Source organism: Cylas formicarius, unplaced genomic scaffold, assembly GCF_029955315.1.
Source record: "Cylas formicarius isolate icCylForm1 unplaced genomic scaffold, icCylForm1.1 PGA_scaffold_7__23_contigs__length_41026272, whole genome shotgun sequence".
Classification (NCBI taxonomy): Eukaryota; Metazoa; Arthropoda; class Insecta; order Coleoptera; family Brentidae; genus Cylas; species Cylas formicarius.
Window position 1 is genome coordinate 31,379,663 of NW_026844352.1, and position 21,443 is coordinate 31,401,105.

At 33.3% G+C, this 21,443-nt stretch overlaps 5 protein-coding genes across 7 annotated transcripts; 2 read left to right on the forward strand and 3 right to left on the reverse strand.

Moving 5' to 3' along the window:
* Window positions 1-673: 673 nt before the first annotated feature.
* On the forward strand, window positions 674-5,396 carry LOC132704618 (sodium channel and clathrin linker 1-like). Its single transcript, XM_060674734.1, has 8 exons — window positions 674-882; window positions 934-1,006; window positions 2,611-2,895; window positions 3,377-3,650; window positions 3,722-3,835; window positions 3,970-4,277; window positions 4,461-4,729; window positions 4,929-5,396. The coding sequence occupies exons 1-8, from the start codon at window positions 854-856 to the stop codon at window positions 5,257-5,259; spliced, it is 1,683 nt and encodes a 560-aa protein (XP_060530717.1). The 5' UTR covers window positions 674-853; the 3' UTR covers window positions 5,260-5,396.
* Window positions 5,252-6,537, reverse strand: LOC132704620 (vacuolar-sorting protein SNF8). Its single transcript, XM_060674735.1, has 5 exons — window positions 6,198-6,537; window positions 6,028-6,145; window positions 5,800-5,978; window positions 5,587-5,742; window positions 5,252-5,492 (listed from the first exon to the last, which is right to left on the reverse strand). Exons 1-5 carry the CDS (start codon window positions 6,408-6,410, stop codon window positions 5,394-5,396), a joined length of 765 nt encoding a protein of 254 aa, XP_060530718.1. The 5' UTR covers window positions 6,411-6,537; the 3' UTR covers window positions 5,252-5,393.
* A 405-nt stretch (window positions 6,538-6,942) lies between these two features.
* LOC132704495 (zinc finger protein 85-like) lies at window positions 6,943-8,914 on the forward strand. The gene is made up of 3 exons (XM_060674512.1): window positions 6,943-7,227; window positions 7,288-7,909; window positions 7,993-8,914. The coding sequence occupies exons 1-3, from the start codon at window positions 7,114-7,116 to the stop codon at window positions 8,259-8,261; spliced, it is 1,005 nt and encodes a 334-aa protein (XP_060530495.1). The 5' UTR covers window positions 6,943-7,113; the 3' UTR covers window positions 8,262-8,914.
* Window positions 8,915-9,019: 105 nt separating this feature from the next.
* On the reverse strand, window positions 9,020-13,985 carry LOC132704496 (5'-AMP-activated protein kinase subunit beta-1). Of its 3 annotated transcripts, XM_060674515.1 has the most exons (5): window positions 13,365-13,985; window positions 11,629-11,727; window positions 9,980-10,168; window positions 9,394-9,857; window positions 9,020-9,317 (listed from the first exon to the last, which is right to left on the reverse strand). In XM_060674515.1, exons 2-5 carry the CDS (start codon window positions 11,684-11,686, stop codon window positions 9,171-9,173), a joined length of 858 nt encoding a protein of 285 aa, XP_060530498.1. In that variant the 5' UTR covers window positions 11,687-11,727; window positions 13,365-13,985; the 3' UTR covers window positions 9,020-9,170. The 3 variants fall into 3 exon arrangements, with proteins under 3 accessions (XP_060530498.1, XP_060530496.1, XP_060530499.1); XM_060674513.1 differs by lacking the exon at window positions 13,365-13,985 and having other exon boundaries at window positions 11,629-11,820; XM_060674516.1 differs by lacking the exons at window positions 11,629-11,727; window positions 13,365-13,985 and having other exon boundaries at window positions 9,980-10,333.
* A 129-nt stretch (window positions 13,986-14,114) lies between these two features.
* On the reverse strand, window positions 14,115-20,384 carry LOC132704494 (coiled-coil domain-containing protein 85C-A). The gene is made up of 4 exons (XM_060674511.1): window positions 18,548-20,384; window positions 16,063-16,250; window positions 15,888-16,016; window positions 14,115-15,774 (listed from the first exon to the last, which is right to left on the reverse strand). The coding sequence occupies exons 1-4, from the start codon at window positions 19,515-19,517 to the stop codon at window positions 15,727-15,729; spliced, it is 1,335 nt and encodes a 444-aa protein (XP_060530494.1). The 5' UTR covers window positions 19,518-20,384; the 3' UTR covers window positions 14,115-15,726.
* Window positions 20,385-21,443: the final 1,059 nt, after the last annotated feature.

Consider the following 21,443-nt stretch of genomic DNA (forward strand, 5'->3'; position numbering starts at 1 on the left):
GTTTATAAAAAACATACGGTAATATGAGAAAATTTAGAAATATAACACAAATACTGTTTATGGACGAATGAAAATGAATTTATTGTAGAGTTCATCAAACTATATAAAACATTCCTATCTCTTTGGAAAGTGAAATCCAAAGAGTACTGCGATAGAACTGGAAAATCCCAAGCGTATGAAACTCTTATTGAAGAAATGCAGACCGTGATCTAGTGATGACTAGTGGTGCAAAAATTTGTGCAATTTAAACTGAGCATTAAAACGAAGACACCAACTCAGTTTCATTTGGGCAAATTTGTATGCAGAAATCAACTTGCGCAAATTACATGAACATCAAAACCCACCTTATCTCTATTAGCTATATGATATTATCTAATAGCTATATGGATTTACAATCACCTGTTTTTTTCATCAAAGAAAATAAATATTTAAAATTTTACAACAAAAGAAGCTCGCGAATAAGTGACAAAATATTTTTCAGATAATAATAATAAAAATAATAATAATAAAATTTTAATTTTAAATAACTTTAACAGTAGATAAACGAGGAATAAACAAAACAGAAAACAAACACGAAATGGCGATTTTCCTTGTAAAGCTTAATGTTGTTTGTATCGAACAAAAAATACCATAGAAACCATCGCAACGGAGGATACAAACGAACACAAACATTTTGTGTTCTCAACTACGCCTGAAAAAGTACTGTCAAAGAATCTATTGAACTACTGTTGATATTGATATGGTGCTCAAAAACATGATAATATGAGCATCACCTTAAAAACAAAAATGTTAAAATATGCTTTTAGCAAGATTGTTAAAATAAGCAGGAAGATTTCTAAACCTTGCGGATAACATGGAAGAACAATTCGAAATAGGTCCAAAGTACGTTTTTCGATTTTTTTAAAAATGGCTTCTTAATCAAATATATTGTAGGTGTTTTGAAGATGTTGACGAAAATTACGAAGAACTAATAAACGAACTCAGAAGCGAATTGATAGAGATTAAGGTAACATTACTAAAAAAATTAATTTTGAATATAGTAATTAGCATTAATAGATATAAATATGATAATATAAGTAATTACTGTTCTGTTCATTAAAAACCCGTACACCTAATTTGACATGGTGTAAGTAGTTCCTTTTTATTTTTGGCTTTTCATTTTTAAAGCGTATGGTGTCTATTGTTGACAGACTTCTAAAAGTCAAACGTTTTAAAATACCAAAGAAACAAGACTGATTTCGAAAAATCGTCGCAGTGCGAATTGTCTGTGCCGTACTATCCGGCACGCAGTTTACAAAGTCACTACGAAGCTCTTTATTTTAAATGCTTTTTGTCCTTTTTGTTTTTCTATCGTGCTCCTGCGGACTTTCGCAAAATCGATGTAATTTTATTGTGCACACACCTTGTATAAAGTGTCTTCCAAGTCTCGCCGAACTTCAAAGTTTGGTAAATTATTAGAAAAAATAGCGATTTCCAATGATATTTTTTCAAATATTTCGCGAACCCTGTATAGTAGATGAAACCTGAAACGCTCTCTCTCTCTCGACACAGTTAAGATAGTGTGCAAAAGAAATTATGCTATCTCTAACGGTTTTGCATTTATCGCCAATAATCTACTCACAAAAACGGAAATTTTTAGCATATTCTAGCCTTTGCTAAAATTGAAGCTGCAGCTGCAAATTTACATTTTACATTACATTACATTTTTGAATATGGTACAGAATATCCCAAACATCCTGTACAATATGTGAAAACGTAAAATACAGAAGTTTTAGCAGTCCATACGGACTCTATGGTCTCAATTTTTTGCAATTTGTCGGAGTCCCTTGTACAATTTTAAAAAATCATCAATTATTGGTTCAAGAATTTTTTCGATGGTCTATACCGTTTTTAAGAAATGATTTTTTCTCGAGACTCTGCAAATGCGGTTTTTAATTTATTAAAAATATTTCCAGGCCACCCCAGCCCCCCCAATTTCAATAGGTTCGATCAGCTCTATATTTGTACCAATTTTGAAATCGATAACTGCAAATCTCGAATACTTATCGTGTCTATTAGCGATGTACGAAAAACAGACGAAAATCGCAAAAAAAACAGATGCCATTTCCAATCGCGCCATTTTCTATGTACTTATGCGCCTCGTGGGAAGTTTAAAAGGAGAAAAATTTCAGCATCCTAGCTTGCGGTTGCGAAGTTATTCGCGTTTATATGAAGCGTCTACAGAGAACGCAAAACAGACAAAAAAATAAAAACTTTTTTTCGACGTTGATTCCATCTGTACCAATGGCGACGCTGTACGACCCACCGTTTCCGAGATATGAGCTTCGTTGCCAACCGCGTATACTTTCGAAAAATTCGATTTCATCGATTTTTAGAAAGTAATAACCACCAAAGCCTGTTTCAAACTGCTTAAATAATACAAAAACTAATCATGAGACTTCATACGGCTTTTTTATGAACAGAATTCTACATAATTTAGCAATCACATATTGCCAAGATAATTACTTCAAATTTTAGTAATTAACTTACGTTTTAGCCGCTCTATCTCTATATATATATATGGCTGAATTATGTAGACACAAAATAATTTAAACGTTCTAAATCTTGCAGAAAGATCATGAAAAACTGAAAACAAATTTAATAACTGTCACGTCCGAAAATAATTACCTGACTCAAGAACTTCACAACGTTTTAATCTCAAAACCTGGAAGAATCGAAGAAAATGCCGAACTTATAAACAATTTGAAAGAGCAGATAAGTCTTTCCATAGCAGAAAAGGAACATTTTTCCAAACTATGGCAAAACAGTGTACAAATGATCGACCATTTGGAGGGAGAGTTGAAAGTATTTCAAGCGGGCACAGAAGACTTCCTACCAAAGCAGCAAGTAAAAAAGGTTTGTATTTGCTATAGGGAACCTTTAAAATCACTTCCGCTTTAGCTGGAATTAACCGGTTGTTTGTTCCAATTAATTATCGCCAAATCGTTATGACATTTTTAGCTTCAAAAATATTGAATAAGATTGTTACACTCCTCACTTTTTTTATTTTTTTAGGATTTCGTGCAAAATTGAAATTAAATATTTTTCATTGTCATATTTCATTTTATTGTCAGTAATTGTTCGGAATTTTTAGGAATAATTTTCTTTCTCTTCTTAATTTATTGAAATGCAAATAATAATTATACTGAATGGTTATATATACCGTGAAAGATAACTTAAATACGTTTGCGGTTACGGAAAAGTAGAGAAAATATAATAAGTGCAAGAATTACCATATTTATAATAAAATTGTTCAAGACACGTTGGTAAAAGGGGGATTCCTTAACTACGAGGTAACCCCATATAGATACATCGCCTAATTAAAACCACATTTTAGCTAAAAGTAGCATATGAGGACAAAATTCGTGTATTGGAGCAGAATTTGTCGTCGACTCAAAAGAAACTAGAAGAATCGGTTCAACAGGTGACGTCAGAACTTGGGGCCAAACACTCCGTAATCGACCAATCATTGGAAAACCAAGCGGGCGCATTCAAAATAGTCAAAAATTTGGAATCGGAGATTTTAAAGTTACAAAACCGACTAAAGGAGTCCACTCAAGAAAACGTTCAACTGGAAAAGATTATTTTAAACAAAGAAAATGTAATTCAGGGTGTGTAAGCCTCGAAATTTTTTCAAAACGAATTCAAAATTAAAATCATTACGAAACGATTTTCTGCGCAGGCTTAAAACGGAAAAGTTCGGAATGCTGGGCGAAAGTGACTGAAGCGGTTAACATAGTTGAAGCTGCTTTAAATGAAAAAGACGCTGCCCTATTTCGGGAAAGAGAAATCGCAGGTATTTTTTTTGTTTTAATGCTAATATTTCAAAACTAAAGAGCAAAAGTTGTCATGCTTATGCTTAATATGATTAACCCGGAGCTGGCTGGCGAGCAGTTATTGAAAGTTGAAACCTACCTATTTTTATTTCAGAAGAAAATCAAAAAATGGTAGAACAAATAACGGAAATTACGAAAAAATACGAAGAGCGAATAAAAAATGAAACTGGAATAATCAAAGATGAGTGCAATCGCAAATTAAAGGAGCTTACGGAAGAATTGGCGCAAACACAAAACGAAGTAAAAAGAAAATCGTTGGAGATTGAGAATCAAGCAAAAAATGTAATCCTGTTGGAACATGAAGTTCAAAGATTGCAGGCGGGGAACCTTTCTTTCAACGAGAGTAACACTTCAAAACTGTTGGTGCTCGAAAAAAATTTAGAAGCTACTTTTCAAAAGTTGGTAAGTCAATTTTCCCAATGATTGTATCTACCTAAACAGATTCATGTAAAAAAAGAAATTTGCGTTTTTGTGTTAGCTGTAGTTTGGTTAGTTTAGTATAATCTGAGCAATTCAAACATACCAAATGAAAATTTCTTGGGTCGTATTTTAAAGCGATTGCATATATTAGAATATATTTTGCAGCTAGTTTCGGAAAAACAAAATATTCAGCTAATTTCCGAACGAGATTGTATCAAAGGCGACCTGGAGCAGATGGCGGGCCTTTATGAAAGAACTTTAAGGGCCAAGGAAATAGAAATTGCAACATTGAAAAATAAGATTACACAGCTTCAAACTGAACTGGATACAAACAGTTCCCAATTGGTGAATGTAACGGAGAAAATGTCACAGCTTAACAACAAAATTGAAGCGACAGAAAAAGAGCTCAGAAAACAGAAAGAAAATTTTGAAGAGTGAGTAAATGTCAAGAACTAAGAATAGATCGCATTGCATATATACACATCAAACTTGCACTTAATTAAATATCAGCAACTAAGTTAATAGCAAAACACTTGTATATATACAACATATCATTTTAAAAAGAAAAATCTACCGCGTCTAGTTAGAGCTTCCCTCAATTTTAGCACCTTTGCATAAAATTATCTTTTATAGGTCCGTCAAGCAGCAATATAATGCCAAAATCATAGAGATCAATAAGGAGTATAAAGACAATATAGAGGAACTTCAATCTCAAATTTCGATTAAGGATCAAATCAACAAAAAATGGAGGACTGAAACCAAAGGAATTATTGACAATCTAGAAAAGATAATTACAAACTTAAAAACAGAAACTCATCAAGTGAAAAGGGATAATGGGAAGCTAAAAGAAAAGCTGAAAAAGAGTGAAGAAAAAATTAACCAGTACAAAGTGTTTTTAGAACTGATATCTAATGATGTTAATAAAATTAGTGTTTTGACCGTGGACCAAGAAAGTAGGAACTGATATAGGCTATTTTATTTTTATTAAAACTGAAGCAATTAAAACTTGTTAAATAAAATATATTTTTAAGTTTAATTTGTAAATAAAAGTTTGGAATACAATACAATTGCAATACTGCTTTAACAAACAAACAAAAACTAAATTTTGGAATTAGAAGCCTCATTAAACAAGCTAGGAAAGTAGTATAGTTTTCCCAAGGGATCTTGTGAGTCAACCCAAGCCAAACCCTCATTAACCTAAAAAACAGTTTTTGTTGATTTTCTTTTTCATTAAAATATACAGTACTGAAGCAGTGAATAGTCATAATCATCATTAATTAAAATTATATACCATATGATCCAATCCCTTCTGAGCTCTATCAATTTCCCAGTTCAGTTCTTCTCTGAGTAAAGATACTGAGATATAAATCCTATTAGTAGCTATAGTTTGTGTTAATATTACTGAGTGATCCATGCTTAATTCGCATGGTACAGATTGCACCATATACTAAAATTATAGAACGCTCTGGTCATAAAACACTCTATATAATGAAAACAAGTTCACCTGTCCTTTCCCAAGTGGAACAACATTAAATCCACTTCCAAATATTTTTAACTTTTGAGCTGCTCGTATCAAATCATCTTTTGATATCTCTTGATGTTCTTTCCTTTTTCCTCTAGCTTTTATAAGTCTAGTCCTTAACTCATCCAAGCTAATTAAACCGCCGTTTTTATCGTTGGTTGCTACAAATTGATAAATGAATAAACAACATTCACTAAATCTATTCGTTACCTAAACACACTTCCACAATTTGAACAGCTAATTCATAATAAAAGTCACCAATTCCTAAAACGGACCAAAAACCCTTTCCTGATGATAAAGGATCAACACCAATGCTCGCACACATTTCCTGAGTTTTTGAAGATAGTTTATATCTAAATTGAATTTTACACACGCCCTACCTGAAATTGCTTTCTAAAATCGGGATTCTTCCGGATCTCATTTTTGTGTTTCATAGCAAATTCTTCTAAATTTGTTTTGAAAAAGTCCATTTGTTTGGACATCTGTTCAAATTGATTTTCCTGAATTTCATTACCCTTGTCTTTATACTTTTCCTGTTCTAACCTTTGTTTTTGAATAGCTCCCAAACCCGCTCTGCGTCTCATATTATTCATGAAAAAATATTTTTAACAATTCAACCTCAAAAAAAAATGGTAAGCTCCTAAAAAACAACTTTGTTAAAAAGTCAAACTACAAAAGGTATGTTAAGAAAACCACAGAAAAATAAATTATCAAGTCAAAGTGATAATCCATAGTGACAGTAGACAAATGCGTCGTTCACTGATTGAGTCTCATCGCCAAGATGTATGTGTGACGTACTACATCCCTCAAATAAAAAATTTGGTGTTATCCATGTTGTTTTCTAATAAAAAATTACCACGTAAGCCACACCTATTGCTTTAGAAGCCACAACACTAATAGTCATAAAAATTATATATAAAACATATTTGGACTGGGATACTAAATATTAAATTGTTAAATATAAAGACCCAAACGACAAAATAGCTGACTGAAATTCAAAACAATTCGGTGCCATTTTTTTGTTGTTTACTGAATCTTACTTGTTTGTTGGGACGTCACGGGTTACACCGCCGGAACAATGCATATGAGCTTATTTAAACACACGTAACCACGCCGGAATGGCCTAATGTCGTAGCGTGGAACGGCAACTTAAAATATGCTCTAGTGCCCCACGTTTGTTCATAATTGCTGAGCGAAGGAAGACGAAAAACGTAAATTGTAATAATTAACCCATTTAACCTGTAAAATTGTTTATACATATTATCCTAACTTAACTTAAACAATTAGGAACCAAAAATGGATATGACAAACATGTGTAGAACTTGTTTACGCAGACTAAAAGACTCTGGATATTTTTTGTTTGGTGAAGACAAACTAGTTTATATGGTAGAAACTATCGCCTCGATACAGGTGAGAGCAGTGTTGCTTAGGTTTGGACTTATTACATTAAATTCAAAAACAAAATTTTAGTTAAGCGATGATAAAGAGATGCCTTCTAAAATTTGTGAGGAATGTTTAAAAAATATATTAAATTTTTTCAATTTTCGGAAAGTTATCATTCACAATGATGTTGACCTAAAGGAGAGATTGGAAACTCTAAAGAGAACAAATTATACATCAAAGCCAAGAAGCAAAGTAGAACTTGACGAATTTATATCTGGCCAAGCAGAGTGTGACAATATAAAAAATGAAATAAGTGATACTGAAAGTATAACAAAAACGGAGGATATCCAAGAGACTGATGAAACACTAAGGAGAGCATTGGCAATCAAAAAGATTCATAGGTGTAAAGATTGTAAACAAATGTTTAACTCAAAATTAAAATTGAATAATCACAGAAGGACTGAACATACTGCTCCTGGTGTTTGTAATATATGTGGGACAATGGTGAGAGCCGATAATTTGAAAAAACATATTAAACTTCATTCTGAAGTCCCTATGGCATGTGATGAGTGTGGTAAAACTTTCAAAAATTCAGAATCTTTGCGAAGTCACAAACTTATACATAAAGGACTGGCTTTTACATGTGAAATTTGTGGAAAAACATTCAAACTAAAAGCTGAACATGGTCGACATCTCAAGTCACATATAGGTAGGGTAGTTTACATTTTATCATTTGATATGTTTTAGAAAAAAGTGTGCAACTGTTAGTTTCACACATTCATGTTTTTTTAGATCCTGAAGCTAGAAAAGTTGCATGCTCCCTTTGTGGCAAAAAAGTACATGAGCTTAAAAGGCATATGCTGTCTCACACTGGCGAGCGACCTTATATTTGTAAATATTGCAATAAAGGGTTTTCTAGCCCTTATGCACTTAAAGTACATACTAGGCAACATACAAATGAAAAACCATATATTTGTGAATATTGTTCTTTGGGATTTCCCCAAAAAGTATCACTGGCAACTCATTTAAAATCAAAGCATGGAGTTTGCTTGAATGTTTAAGTGATGATAATGTACATATATTTTAATGTCTTTAGTTTAAATATTTTTGAAAGTGATATATTGAAACTATTGGAATCCTTGGCTACATTATCTTCTTGCATATGCAAAATTGATAAATAATTTTTGCAAGAATGTTTGTTGAATCTAAGCTGATTGTGCTGATTACAAGATAAACCTTTTTTCTGTTTATCCAATAAGGGTTGATAATCTTTTACTTACTTTGCAATGCTGTGCCACTTGTTCCAGTTTCGAGCAAAATATGTTGGTTGTGTTTAACGATGTAATAGAAAACTATATTAAAAATATTTTTTTTTTAGAATTAAATTTGACTGACTTGGTTTGGAGAAAAGACTAACTTTTTAGAGATCCAAAGTTCTTTACAAACTAAAATAGGTATTAAATATCAGCTTAGGTTTACACTGGCCACATAAAAGTGATGTTATGTATCTCATTTATTTGTTTTGAATGTATACCTTACCTTGATCAAAAAGGGAAAATGGTGTTTCCTTATTTTCTAAAGTTTACAGGCACATTTTAAAAAAAATTGTTTTCCATTTTTTTAATGTATGCTACTTCAAGTGTTTCAAGTTGAATTATTGTAAACACAAATTATTATGTTATTATTTATATATTTCATATCAAACCTGTTTTCAAATGGTGAAAGCCATCAAAAATAAAGCCAAGGAACATTAAGTATTTTTATTATTTACAACCAAACTTACAATAAATATAATTGATGAAACAGTTTTCTTACAAGGATAGCACTACAATATTGAAATTTCTACTTAAAAATTTACTGTACATTTTAGGATTAACATAATAAATTTTTAATTTATTAATCAGAACATAAAACTGCACAATACAGTTGTAGCATATAATTAAGCAAATAATACTTCTTACATTCAATACTTAAATTGGTTTGTAAAGCAAAGTAGTCACATATTTTTTTCTGTACCTGTGTGTTGCACTTAGAACCATCACACCATCTTTTATTGACAAAGCATACAGATGATTTAACATAACATGATTTGGTTCAGGAAGCAGTGTGGGTTCGCACTAAAAAAAAATATTTCCACAAAATATTAGAAGAAAAAGGAAATAAAATTTGATGAAATTTACGTTAGCCACTTACAGACAATGGTGTGTCCTTATTCAAAATTACTTGCAAGAGATGTGGTGGCAATATTGGCGGGCCACTATTTTTTTCCCAAGGTTTATAGACAGGTATATCTTGTGAAAATTCCTTTTGTGCGTCATCTTTTGCATTTTCACTATCTTTGGCCAATGCCTGAAATACCTCAAAATCAGACTGCTTTACTGTGATCAAATTTTTTTTTTCTCCGGATTCATTTTCCACAACTTTACTGTGAGGGTCATTCTTCCACTCTCCATCAACATAATAACGGTATTGATGCTCCCCTTCTGGTAAGTCAATTATAGTAACAAAATCACCATGACTTTTTACCATCGGTATAGTTTCCCAGTTACTAAATGTCCCGCTAATCATTACATCTCTTCCACCTCCTTCCCATCGAAAAACAGTTGGTGTTTTACTGGACGTCGTAGTTGTACTAGTTGGAGTTGTTCCTTCTGATACTAGAAAACAAAACTAACCATTTTTATCTTATACTGGTGAAATATCAAGTCAAAAATTGTGGTTGTATAACTCAACTAGTAAATCCTGTCTCAAATCTATTCCAGAGTAGAGTTTTTCTCACCTGTATTGGCTCTTGGTCTGTTATAATTTTCTGCCGGTTTGGTAAAATAGGGCTCCTCATCCTCTTGAGACACCTGATAAGACAATTTCTCAGGAACCCTATCAAAAGTGAATGCTTGTCCTTCCTTAACAGGAGATGATGGACCAATATCTCCTGATTTCTGCCGTTCTCTTGTTGGTGCACTGCTACCTGCATTACCCATTACTTTGCTATTAGCGACAAATGCGTATTTTTCTATTATAAAATTAGATAAATAGGTTATGATTTTAACTGTTCAGTGTGATTAATGTAAGGATCAGTATACAGTTTCCTCAAATGTCAGTCCATAGTGCGTAAGTTCATTTACATAAAATTTCGAACGTGCTTGACATATGAATTCTCTCCATAATATTTACATTAAAATTTTGACGTTTGCGTATTCTCAATTGGAATTTTGGAGAGCAGCTTGGCACATGCAAGCAGGAAGGAAAGTTTGCTAACAATGACTTTTGCGTTAAACATTTATTTTAAGGACCTCGGTGGCCAAGCGGTTAAGAAGCGCGTCTTGACACAGGGAATCTCACCGATAAACAGATACATAGTTGATGTAAAGGTGGATATGATATTCCCATATTTGATGGGCATGAATGTTTGTGTAAATTGTAAATTAACTATGGTAAACAGCAAATACGATAAGAGTGTCAAACTTTAATTCCAATATCTACACTCAGTTTCTCATAAACTGACCAATTCCTGTTTCAGTGGTGGCATTATTGAAACGACGTGTCAAAGGTTTGTTGGATGATCAATAGAAAAATTTGCTTGAGGGAGTATGGTATAAGAATTAATTAATTGAATTACGAAAAGCTATTTATATTTTTAACAATTAAAGCAAAAAGATTCACTCGAAATTCAAGTAAGTTGTTAAATATTTATTGTATTGTATCGGATTTCTTATATTATTCATTTTATTTATAGATAACTGTTAATACAAAAATGAGAAATTCGGCTTCACCAGAATATAAAAGAAATAGTCGTAGCCGCTCATTTGAGAGTACTGCTAAAAAGAGCAGAAGCCGAAGCGTTAGTTCATCACTGTCTCGATCAAGATCGAGGTCTGGTAGCCGAAGTAGCGACACTATTGACGGTTATCGACTCCACATTGCAGATATTGGTGATGAAGTTAGGAAAGGCGATTTAGAAAAAGTTTTTGCCCCTTATGGTGAACTGAAGGAAGTCTGGATGACAAATAGTACTCCATGTTTTGGTTTTGCCGTTTTTAAGAGCAAAAAAGATGCGGCTACTGCTTTAAAAGCATGTGATGGGGCGTAAGGGATAATATGTACTTAGTAATGTTTTAGGAAATTAAACATATTTTTTTATTTCTAGTGAGGTAGCAGGATGTCGTATTCGTGTAAGCTATGCAAGACCTAGAACAAGGGGTTCAGGCAAAAGATATTACAGTAATAATATGAGATGCTACCAATGTGGATATAGTGGTCATTTTTACAGAGATTGCCCTGAAATAACAGGAGGAAGTAGTAGGCGTGAAAGGGATCGGTAAGGAAGTGTGTTAATATTACATAGAAAATGATGATATAACTAAAAGCAGTGAAACAGTTTGCCAGTTTTATAAAAAAGTTTTTTAATACTATAAAATGCCATCTTACCATTTTTCAAGCTTCCATTACCAAGAAAGCTTTTGTATTCCTTGTTTTGATGTTCCATGTTTGACCCACACAGTTTCACTTAACAATTTTTCTAATAACCTTCAAAATAGCAATGTGACTAACTTAAAAACATCAAAAATGTATTGACTTGTTTGTGCCAATGTGATAATATAATGTTGATTTAATTATTAACCTCTACACATTTGTGTAAACAATTACAATGTGCAAAGGTCACTCACAATGTCAAATATCAATTGTGGCGACCCTCTTTCTGGGAAATGTTATTAACCAATGATGCAGAAAATATTATACTGCCTTTATCAAATTAGTTTATTTCATTGGTTTAAATCCTTCAGAGGAAGACAGGAATTTAGTGATGTCAATGACCTGTTTCATTGAAACTAACAAATTCAATTTTATATTACTGGCAATTGTACACTTGTGAGTTAATGTTTATTACCTGTGTCAACTTGTTTACACTTTGAAATGGGGCCTCTTTTGAAACCCGGCTAATCTGTAGACTATTTGGCAGATTTTAAAAAATCCCCTGAAAGGCAAGTTGACTTAGCATTTATGTAAAATGATTGTAATTTTTTTTATTTATGAGTATTTCATTCATTTATGACTGGAATAATTTACTATATTTTGGAAGTTATGAGAGTTGCATTTCAAAATATATAATAGAGATATGAAATGGGAAGACAAAAAAAACTGGATCAAAACATAACAAGGGTGTTTGTTGTCTCTTTACCATCTTTGATCTTTGTATTTTGTCATATAAATCTTCTGGAAACCTGTTAGGGTTTTTTTGTTTTGGTACAATATGGTTTGAATGGTTTTATATCAATTTTAATTTGAAACAAAACGCTACATATGAACATGTTGTAAACAATTTTTTTATGTGGGTAATAAACTAAATATCTTCTAAACTTTATTTAACAACAACTGACCAAAACCAATTAAAAACGAGCATAAGGCCCAAAGTCGAAGACGAGGATTCCATTGCGATTACATCACGGTAGAACTAGATTTTTTTTGGTCACAGTTTTAAAAATAATATGCGCTTTCCAATGAGGACCTAACTAATGTTTATCATATATTTTTAAACAGCACTACTTTCCATCAAATACTTTTTTCGCAGCGTCTTAGATAAATCGAGATTTTACAATCAGCTTGACATAATTTGTGAAACTTATCTTCTATGAGGATTAATAAAATGCAATATTGCTTTTCCCACTGTCAAATAGACTATAGATGCTAACCACATTATCGTGTATTAACATTTTACACAATATATGGGAAATAAGAATTTTCTTGTAATAACGGCTAATTTAATAATAATTTACTAATTTGTGATCGGGTTGTATATGTTGAATTAATTATTAAGCCAGTTGCCTTTTTTTTTTAATGTAAACTGACACATTTTGTAGAGGAACCATTTTTTTGTGTATTATTGAATCAGTCATTTTGTAAAAACTCCGGTATTTGTAAGATGAATGATTCAATTAAGATAAAAATGTATCCAGAAATATAATTTGCTATACTTAATTTGTTTGCCAGTGTATTAAAAAGTTAGGGTGGTCAAATATTAGTTAAAAATTCTTGATAATTTTGCTGATGCTCATTATTACAAGGAATGTTTTGTAACTGGTTGCTTAAATGTGTTGTCTCATTTTTATGCAGATGTTAAATATTTATATGATTACAGAGTTTATTAAATAATGAATGTTACATACCATATTTTGATGTGGTTACTGTCAAGCAAATGAATCTTTTGATTCAAATTATACGTTAGATTTTATTACTAATAAATAAAATGATTTTATGGCACAAATAATCTTATCAACCTTGTTATTCTGTTTGTTGCATATGCTAACAATGTGTGACAAAGAGCAAAACATATTTTTTTACATTGCCAATGATGTTAAATCAAATAGATTGGTTTTATTTGTGGATACTATTAGAGATATATTTGACTCTTTAGGAGGGCAGTATAGTATTTGACCGCCCTTAGAACCGATTGCTTTTTATATCGAGATATAATGCGCCAAAAAAGTATATTCACCTAATTGTTGTTTTGTGATTTGTCAGGCACATGGTATTAGTTTGTATGGTTTGGTTTGTATATGGAATTGTATCACGATGGGTATTTCGCGTCAAATGTGCCCCCGAAACGGTAAAACTGGTTGAGACCCTTGTATATGGTTGAGAAACATTTTTATGGTCACTCGGTCTCTTCACTATCACGTGTGGTGTGGAATGATGAGATGATGATGATGAACTGGCTCACATTTGACTAGCTTTTGGAGGGGTACTACGTGGTTGGCTATATCGGGTGCTCGTCTGATTTTTTAGTTACGGTGGATCTAGACGCAGCTACCGAGAAAGAGACCGCGACTACACCCAGAGATCATACAGGTCAAGAAGGCCTAGCGATGAGTATGGAAGACATAGAAGAAGCGGAGGCGAAAGAAGTCGCTACCGCTATTAATTTTTTCAGCAAACCAAATTTTTGTATAGCATAGGTTTGTGTTGTCAGTGTTTTCGCATTAGGTATTGTAAAATGTATATTTAAGACTCTCCAGAAAATACAGGAATCTTGTTGTAATTTCGTATATACCTAAGCACATTTAATATTCCAGCACGTATGTTTTTTTTCAAGGTGGTCATCTAAATAACTTTTAATTAATTATATTATTGTTATCTGTCCTTGGTTTTTTTTTTGCTTCCCTAATAAATACTGAAAGCTATATAGTCATAAGAGATGGTATTTTATTTGTTATAAAACCAGTTAAACCCAGTTCCTCATTTCTCTGTTGACATTTAATTTTTGTTTTTTTTTAATAAATGTGAGGTGGTTTTATGGCCAAAATAAACTCCAGCTCTGTGCTTTTGTACCGGTGTTAAAATTTATAACAATATTTTTTTGTGTCTTACATCACATCATCCTTAGAAATATCAGAATATTGTTGCGTTCCGCTCTGCCGAAGTCGATGCTGTCGGCACCAAAAACCAAAGCAAAGTAATTTAAACAATAATAAAATCATTTTACAAACTCTAAAAACAATCTGCAATGAACTCTAAAAATGAATGAATGAATTCGAATTTAAGTTGGAATCGGGCCCAAAAAAATAGAGGGTAAAGGTCTCTATGTCCTACAAATTAGAATATTTTGACTTAGCTGCATCACTATACGGGACAGGCGTATATTTGACCAAATTTCAAATAGGTATTCAATATCGGAATTCCATTGTGAAAGAGGCGCGAAAAATAAGGACAAAACATCGAAACATAACTACACTAAAATAAAAATTCTTTCTAATAAGAAAAATGTTGCAAATTTTGCTTTGATAATGGCGATTGTTGAAAAAGCATTTTGAATTTTACCAATTTATTACACACAAAATTTTAAACAAAATAAAATAATATATTTCACAATAAATACTTTGTAAGAATAATACTTTCTAATGGTGAAACAAAGGATGATCTATACGTTGAGCAATTGAATATACAGGGTGATTCACTGTGGGTAGAAGGTTAGACATTTATGACATACAAAACAGTACGTTCTGAAATTTGGTTATTTACAAGAACCTACGCTAAATAAATTTATTTCTTGCTTTTTCGGAAAATTAGCGGCACGGCCAAATATATTATATTTTATTTTCCGCTCCCACATCGCCTTTCTTACATCTGCCTTTTGCGGATTCGGAGATTACATTCTGCACTTGTTAGGACATAAAAACACACAGTATTAAAGCTATAATAACTGCTATAGATCTGCCCTCCAGCACGAAATACCCTATATATTGCGTTCGTTTTGTTTAGAAACATATTTTTGATGTTCCTGTACTGTTTTAACTACTTTTAATGATAAATATGTCAATTGCGGCACGCCTTATTTAAATGAGCCTTAACATTTATCCTGCCTTTCTTTCAATTTTGGAAACAGTCAAAAGTTATGCCAAGGCGCATATGGAAATAGGTTTGTTTCATTTGTACCCGTAACAACATAATGATAATTACTCGTAAGTATAATAAATCATCCAATAATTTGGCTCAGCTTGGCAAGAAAACATTTCCAATAGGTTAGGTTCACTACCGTCTCGTCGTTGGTGGGCCTTCCTCAAGCTTTCTCCAAACCACCTGAAAGTTGTTAGAAACGCGAGATAAATTTTAAGTATAGATTTACTTATCCCTAAAAAAGTTGAGAGACGACTAGTTTTTAATTCTTAAGGATATGATTACAACTTACGTACATTACACATTTCCCAAAGCAATGCTTTTTGCCCATCGTCCATATCTTGCTGTTGCGCTGGTTCGGTACCAATTTCCCCTCTCTCCGGTACAATCCCTTCCCTCTCCAATTGTTCTCTCACTTCGAGAACCTAAACGAAAGTTTTAGATTCAAAACAAAAAGAGAAGCGAACGAACCTGGAGAGCTCGCACTACAGCTTCGGGTCTGCCGCTCAAAGTCCCAGCGGCTGTGTCTGCTGGTACAGCTATGCTAGGATCCCCGGTTGTTGACGCGATTTGATTGAGTTTTTGAGTTAAGGCCTTTTTCTCGTCCTCTAACTGCTTCACGCGTTGTTCTAGGTTCCTCACGTATTGCATTATTTGGTCTATAAAGTTCCAGATTTGAAAAATTAAATCCGTTGCCTTGCTTGTTTCGAAAGGAACCGATTTTTTATTATTTACTCAAAAATTACTTATTTACGGTCATCTATGTTTTCCTATTTGTTCTTTAGTTTCAGTGGTTTTTTGAAAGTAACCCGTTTTGCAATTATTAATGGTGAAGTTGCTCCTATAAATAATATCCTTAATGAAAAATAAGTATGCCAAGTTTTGTCAAAATCAGTTAAGAAGTTTTTGAGTAATTAATTAAAAAACGATTTAAAAAAAACTTTGACAGCCTATATCTTAAAAGAAGTTAGGACACATGATTTTTATGAAAACCCAGGCTTATTTAAGGCTGATAAATATACCCGTCATATTTTGTATTTTGTATCGTATTATATAAGAAAAACTCAATTACCATTTTATATTCGTAAGTGCTATAGTGCTATAGAATATATGGAATTTATAAAAATACAATGAAAGAAATGTAGTATAATTAAAACATATAAAAACATATAAAAACAAATTTTCAAATAACGGTGCCGGTAATTAACACAAACTATTGCTTTCTTATAACCTACAATAAATATAATAAAAACCATCTATATAATTCATATGGACAACTAAATATAGAAACATAACGCTCCTACGCATTTTTTGTCAGTTTTGTCCAGGAGTAAAGACATTTTTATAGAATAACATTTCGAAAATTGAAATCAGAAAATTACATATTCAAAAATTTTTTCATTTAGCGTTTAAAAAATTAAGTAGTGCTTTTGTTGGACGTTGGTCGCCCTTATACTTCTTCTTATTTTTAACCTATCTCAATATTTGTTTAAATGCCCTGTATAATGCGCTCGTCCAATTAACTTCAGGAAGTTACCATTCTTCAAGCGGCGCGGAAATTCACACAACTCCATTGCTACCACTTACGTGCGTTTATATTGTGAACGTGATAGCGCATAATGGACGGTACTCGGTTTTTAAATTATTGATTAGATCTTGCATGCGGATCATGAACCGGAGATAACGGACCAGTATTTAAAAATATATGCAGATAATATTACGTTGATATATGCGGCGACAAATTTGTTTAGAATTAAATAACCAGCTGATGACTAAGTATGTTTTTAAAGGCGTTGTTTAGATTCTAAATACTTTGAAATTTTATGAAAACTGAAACTGAAAAAGTGAATTTTCGAATAAGCATTTTTTGGAAATTTGTATCTTTTTAGTTTCTTGATAACTAGGATCCTATTAAATTTAAGAAAAATACCCGTTTTTATTTTTTGTACCAAATGGTGTGTCATTTTAATCTTAGCCTATTAGAGATAGAAATTCGAAAAAAAAAACAACTTTATTTTTGCGTAAAATTTTAAAATAAAGTTATACGAGATGTCGTTTATTCTGATTTGTCTTGTGGGTGTTTTTTTATATATAATTATTGTTTCCGGCGGAGTTTTCTTTAAAATTTTAAATACTACTCGGAATGCGTAAAGTATAAAAGTGAATACGAGGGATTATTTAAGGAGAAAAATTCTGTGCCAATGGTTTCTATTTACAGTTTAAAATGCAAAACTTTACTGCTCTTGAATAACTAAACAAAAACTAATATTATAATAATTAACTTTCTATTACCCCATAATACCTTTTAATCATTTAGGAAAAATTTCCGTTACTTTTCAAAATTACACAGCAAGATTATTTGTGATATTTTTGATTAAAAAATATATATTTTTTGGTAGTTTCAATTTCGATATCTTCCTTTGCGGATTTTATTTTGATTCTTATTTTATATCCGCAACGCTTTTGGACGTTATCTATTGAGTAATAATATAACACAGTATTCTGCTTTTAAAAACTTAGTGGTTGGAACGCGGTCCTCTTTTGCATTGCATTATCCTAATTTCCTCTTCATTACTTGTATAATAACTCTAGAATTTTTAAAGAATAATTGTAAATAAACATTTGAGTTTCTGAGAGGGCATAATAAATGAGCAAAACCTGAAATTAGCCTTTGGCGACGTATACGGTTGGTTTTTGAACCCTTAGACTGAACTGATTTCCTTATTGATAACAGTGCGCCTGTTCATGGTTTTCTTTTACTCAACACCTGTACCCTGTATTCAGCCCATCTGTTAAGCAATGGAACGAAAGGACACAGGATATTTCGGTTAAATTTGATTCATCTGCATCAAAATGGTCTGTTTTATGAATGTCAGAAGAGATAATTTGGGGGCAACTATACGAGGAAATATCCAAGCGGTTTGCCCTTTGACAACACGGTTTCATTCATCATTACCATTAAACGTGCTTCTCTGTCGTGCCAAGTTCTCGTGGAGTATTCGTTCCCTGCTAGCGGATCTCCTCGGAGTATTTTGGAATTGCTGGGGCACCGCTGGTTCGTCGGCATTTGTACTAGAACTAGATCCGTCGCCGTCGTCCCTCAAGTTCGGGGTCGTGGCACTCCCGCATGATGGGCAAATAACATTGCCGCGTTCTTCGTCCAGATACAGACACAACTCTTTCAACTCCAAATTGTCCTTGATGAGTTCCTGTTGTTTGTTGTCTAGCTCGCGAAGTTTGCTTTGGTACGCGGACACTTCTTGGCGCATAACACTAGCAGTGTAACGTCCGAACCGTTGCCACTCGCGTGCCAGTTTTCGACCTTTCTGCCGATCATCGTCGAGGAAACAGCAGAGATCGCGTAACTCTTGATTATCATCCCCCAACAGTTGGTTTTGTTCGCGCAACACTCTAAGGTCTTGCAATAAATTTTGCACGTAACGCCCTTGATCCTGTGCCGGCAACAGTCGCGGATCTTCCGTTTTCCTCACGAATTTAAGCATTTCCGTTCTTAGCAATTCGTCGTCGTATCTGACGGCGCCTCTGTGCTGTTGCGGTTGAGGTCGTGGTTCCGCGAGGTTCACTTGAGGAACACCGGGCTCGTCCAACGGCCTCGATCTCTGATCTTGTTGGTGTACTTGAGCCTGAGTGATTCTGGCATGATCTTCTACACGGGGCGGAACAGATTGGGCCGGATACTGAAGGAATGGGAAGGATTTCTGCTGTGGAGGGTAGTACTTCGAAGGGTTCAAATTGCCCAGTGTATCGGATATTTTATGTAAATGCGGTTTAGCATCTTTGGCGCTTGGGTTTTTTAAGATGCCGTGATTGGCGGGAACGGGTGGCGGTTGATACCGCGGCGGTACACCGCTCGGTGGTTCGGTGGCTGTCGTTTTAGTCGCGATAAATGGTTTTTTACCAGACATGTTAAGTGTCACTTCTGCATTACCTGTCCAAAATCATGGCGGTGTCACGGTAACCCCTTAACACACACTACGACGTATTTATCACTTGCTCATACCGAACGTTTGAATCTGGGTCATTTAAGTGGCTCGACGAAGCGCTGCGCGTCAAACTCGCACGCCGAATAAGGTTTTTAATAACGTCCGTTCTACGTCTAAGCGGATGTGTCACTTATCACCAGAACACTAAACATAATTTTAGGTACGCGGAGGCAATTTCCGATAACGGCGCATATTTTCGTGGAAGAATTCCCTAGCAGTGAGACTCCTCGCACTCTGTTATAACAAACATGGCCGATGTAATTTCAGTTGCCTTTCAAACGTCAGCAGCAGGTAAAGCGTAGTGGTGGAAGGTATAAGACGTTGAGTACGCTGCGGTGTACGATTTTCTTCGGTACGATTGTCCGCACCAATGAACTAAAATATTGGACTTCAAGGTACGACTTTCACCATAGAACGCTATAGAGAGGATGCGAGACTTGTGTTGTTAAACAACGCGGTGGTAACATTGATGCGAAAATGGTGAAGTGCGGAAATTAGTGAGCAACAAATGATTTAAGGACAAAACAAAACATAAGTAAATGTAATTAAGTGAAATCTCATTAGCAGTTTGAAATATGTATGCACAACAGTTTATTCGGGCTTCCCTTCAGTGTAATTTCTAGAACCATTATCGGTGGTTACGCCACTGTCTCACGTATTTTACAATTCCTTTCAACAATCAGTGAAAGATAAGATGTAACTTTCATGCATACCAGAATATTACGTATGGTGTACTTAATAAAAGTTTAATTTTAAATGTTAAATGTAAGTCTCCCAAAGTAATAAAGCAAAAAGTAACAACACCGCATTTGCAAGGGGCCTGCAGAGTGACCTGACCAATTCCTAAGCCAATTTCATTGCTGCAAAGTATTTCCTTTTATCGAATCTAAGTACTATCACCCTATTGTTACCGACGCATGAACAGCGAAAATGATCCGTCAAAGGCGTCCTGGTATGATATTCGTAAAAAGGGAAAGAAATTTATTTTAACAAACTAAATTGTATTTGATGTTAAACATTATATAGGAAATACATTTTACCACAATTAAATTAAAAAAATCATTATCATCATCATGACCTCTTGATGTTATAATTAATGTGTCGACGGTCCGATCAATAAATGAGTAAGATCCCACATTTTCTCCAATTCTTTAATTTTGAACGTCCCATGGCTTGCTGTAAATCCTCGTACTTGCATGAACGTGGACAAAGATGGTCAGCGTCGAAAAAAAAAAGAATTATTTGTTTTTTTCTTTGTCGATGGGGCATTAAATCGCCATATTTATCGAACCGTTAGACCTACAGAATTTTAAATAGCCAATGAGACATATAAACCTGTAGAAAATGAATGAATTGAAATTTGACACACGTATGAAGCTTGGCTCCCTAACGAATTCTATTGAAAGTGGGGGGCTGTGGGATCGGGAAGTATTTAAAAAAAAAATAAAAATCGCGTTTGCATATGTCCAATAAAAAATCAATTCTCGAAAACTGTTTATGCCATCCAAAAAATTTTTGATCGAGAAGATCTAAAAAATCAAATTCTATAAACATTTATTCCTAATAATTTTAAAAAATGTACAGTTTGTCCCGGTATTCGCAAGAAAACTGAAAATTTTGTTTCCCCTATGTAATTGATCATAACTAGGAGGCTGCGTTTCAGTTGTCAGTTTCTTTTACAAGAACATATGGTTATAATATTTTTATAATATTAATATTTTGTACTTTATTAAAAAATGTAGCAGGTGTCGCAAATTTGCATCTATCTACTTCAAATTTCAAATAATTATAGTTTATACTACAGAATCTGGGCGCAATCAAATATTTGAAAATTTTTAAATTTTTTTT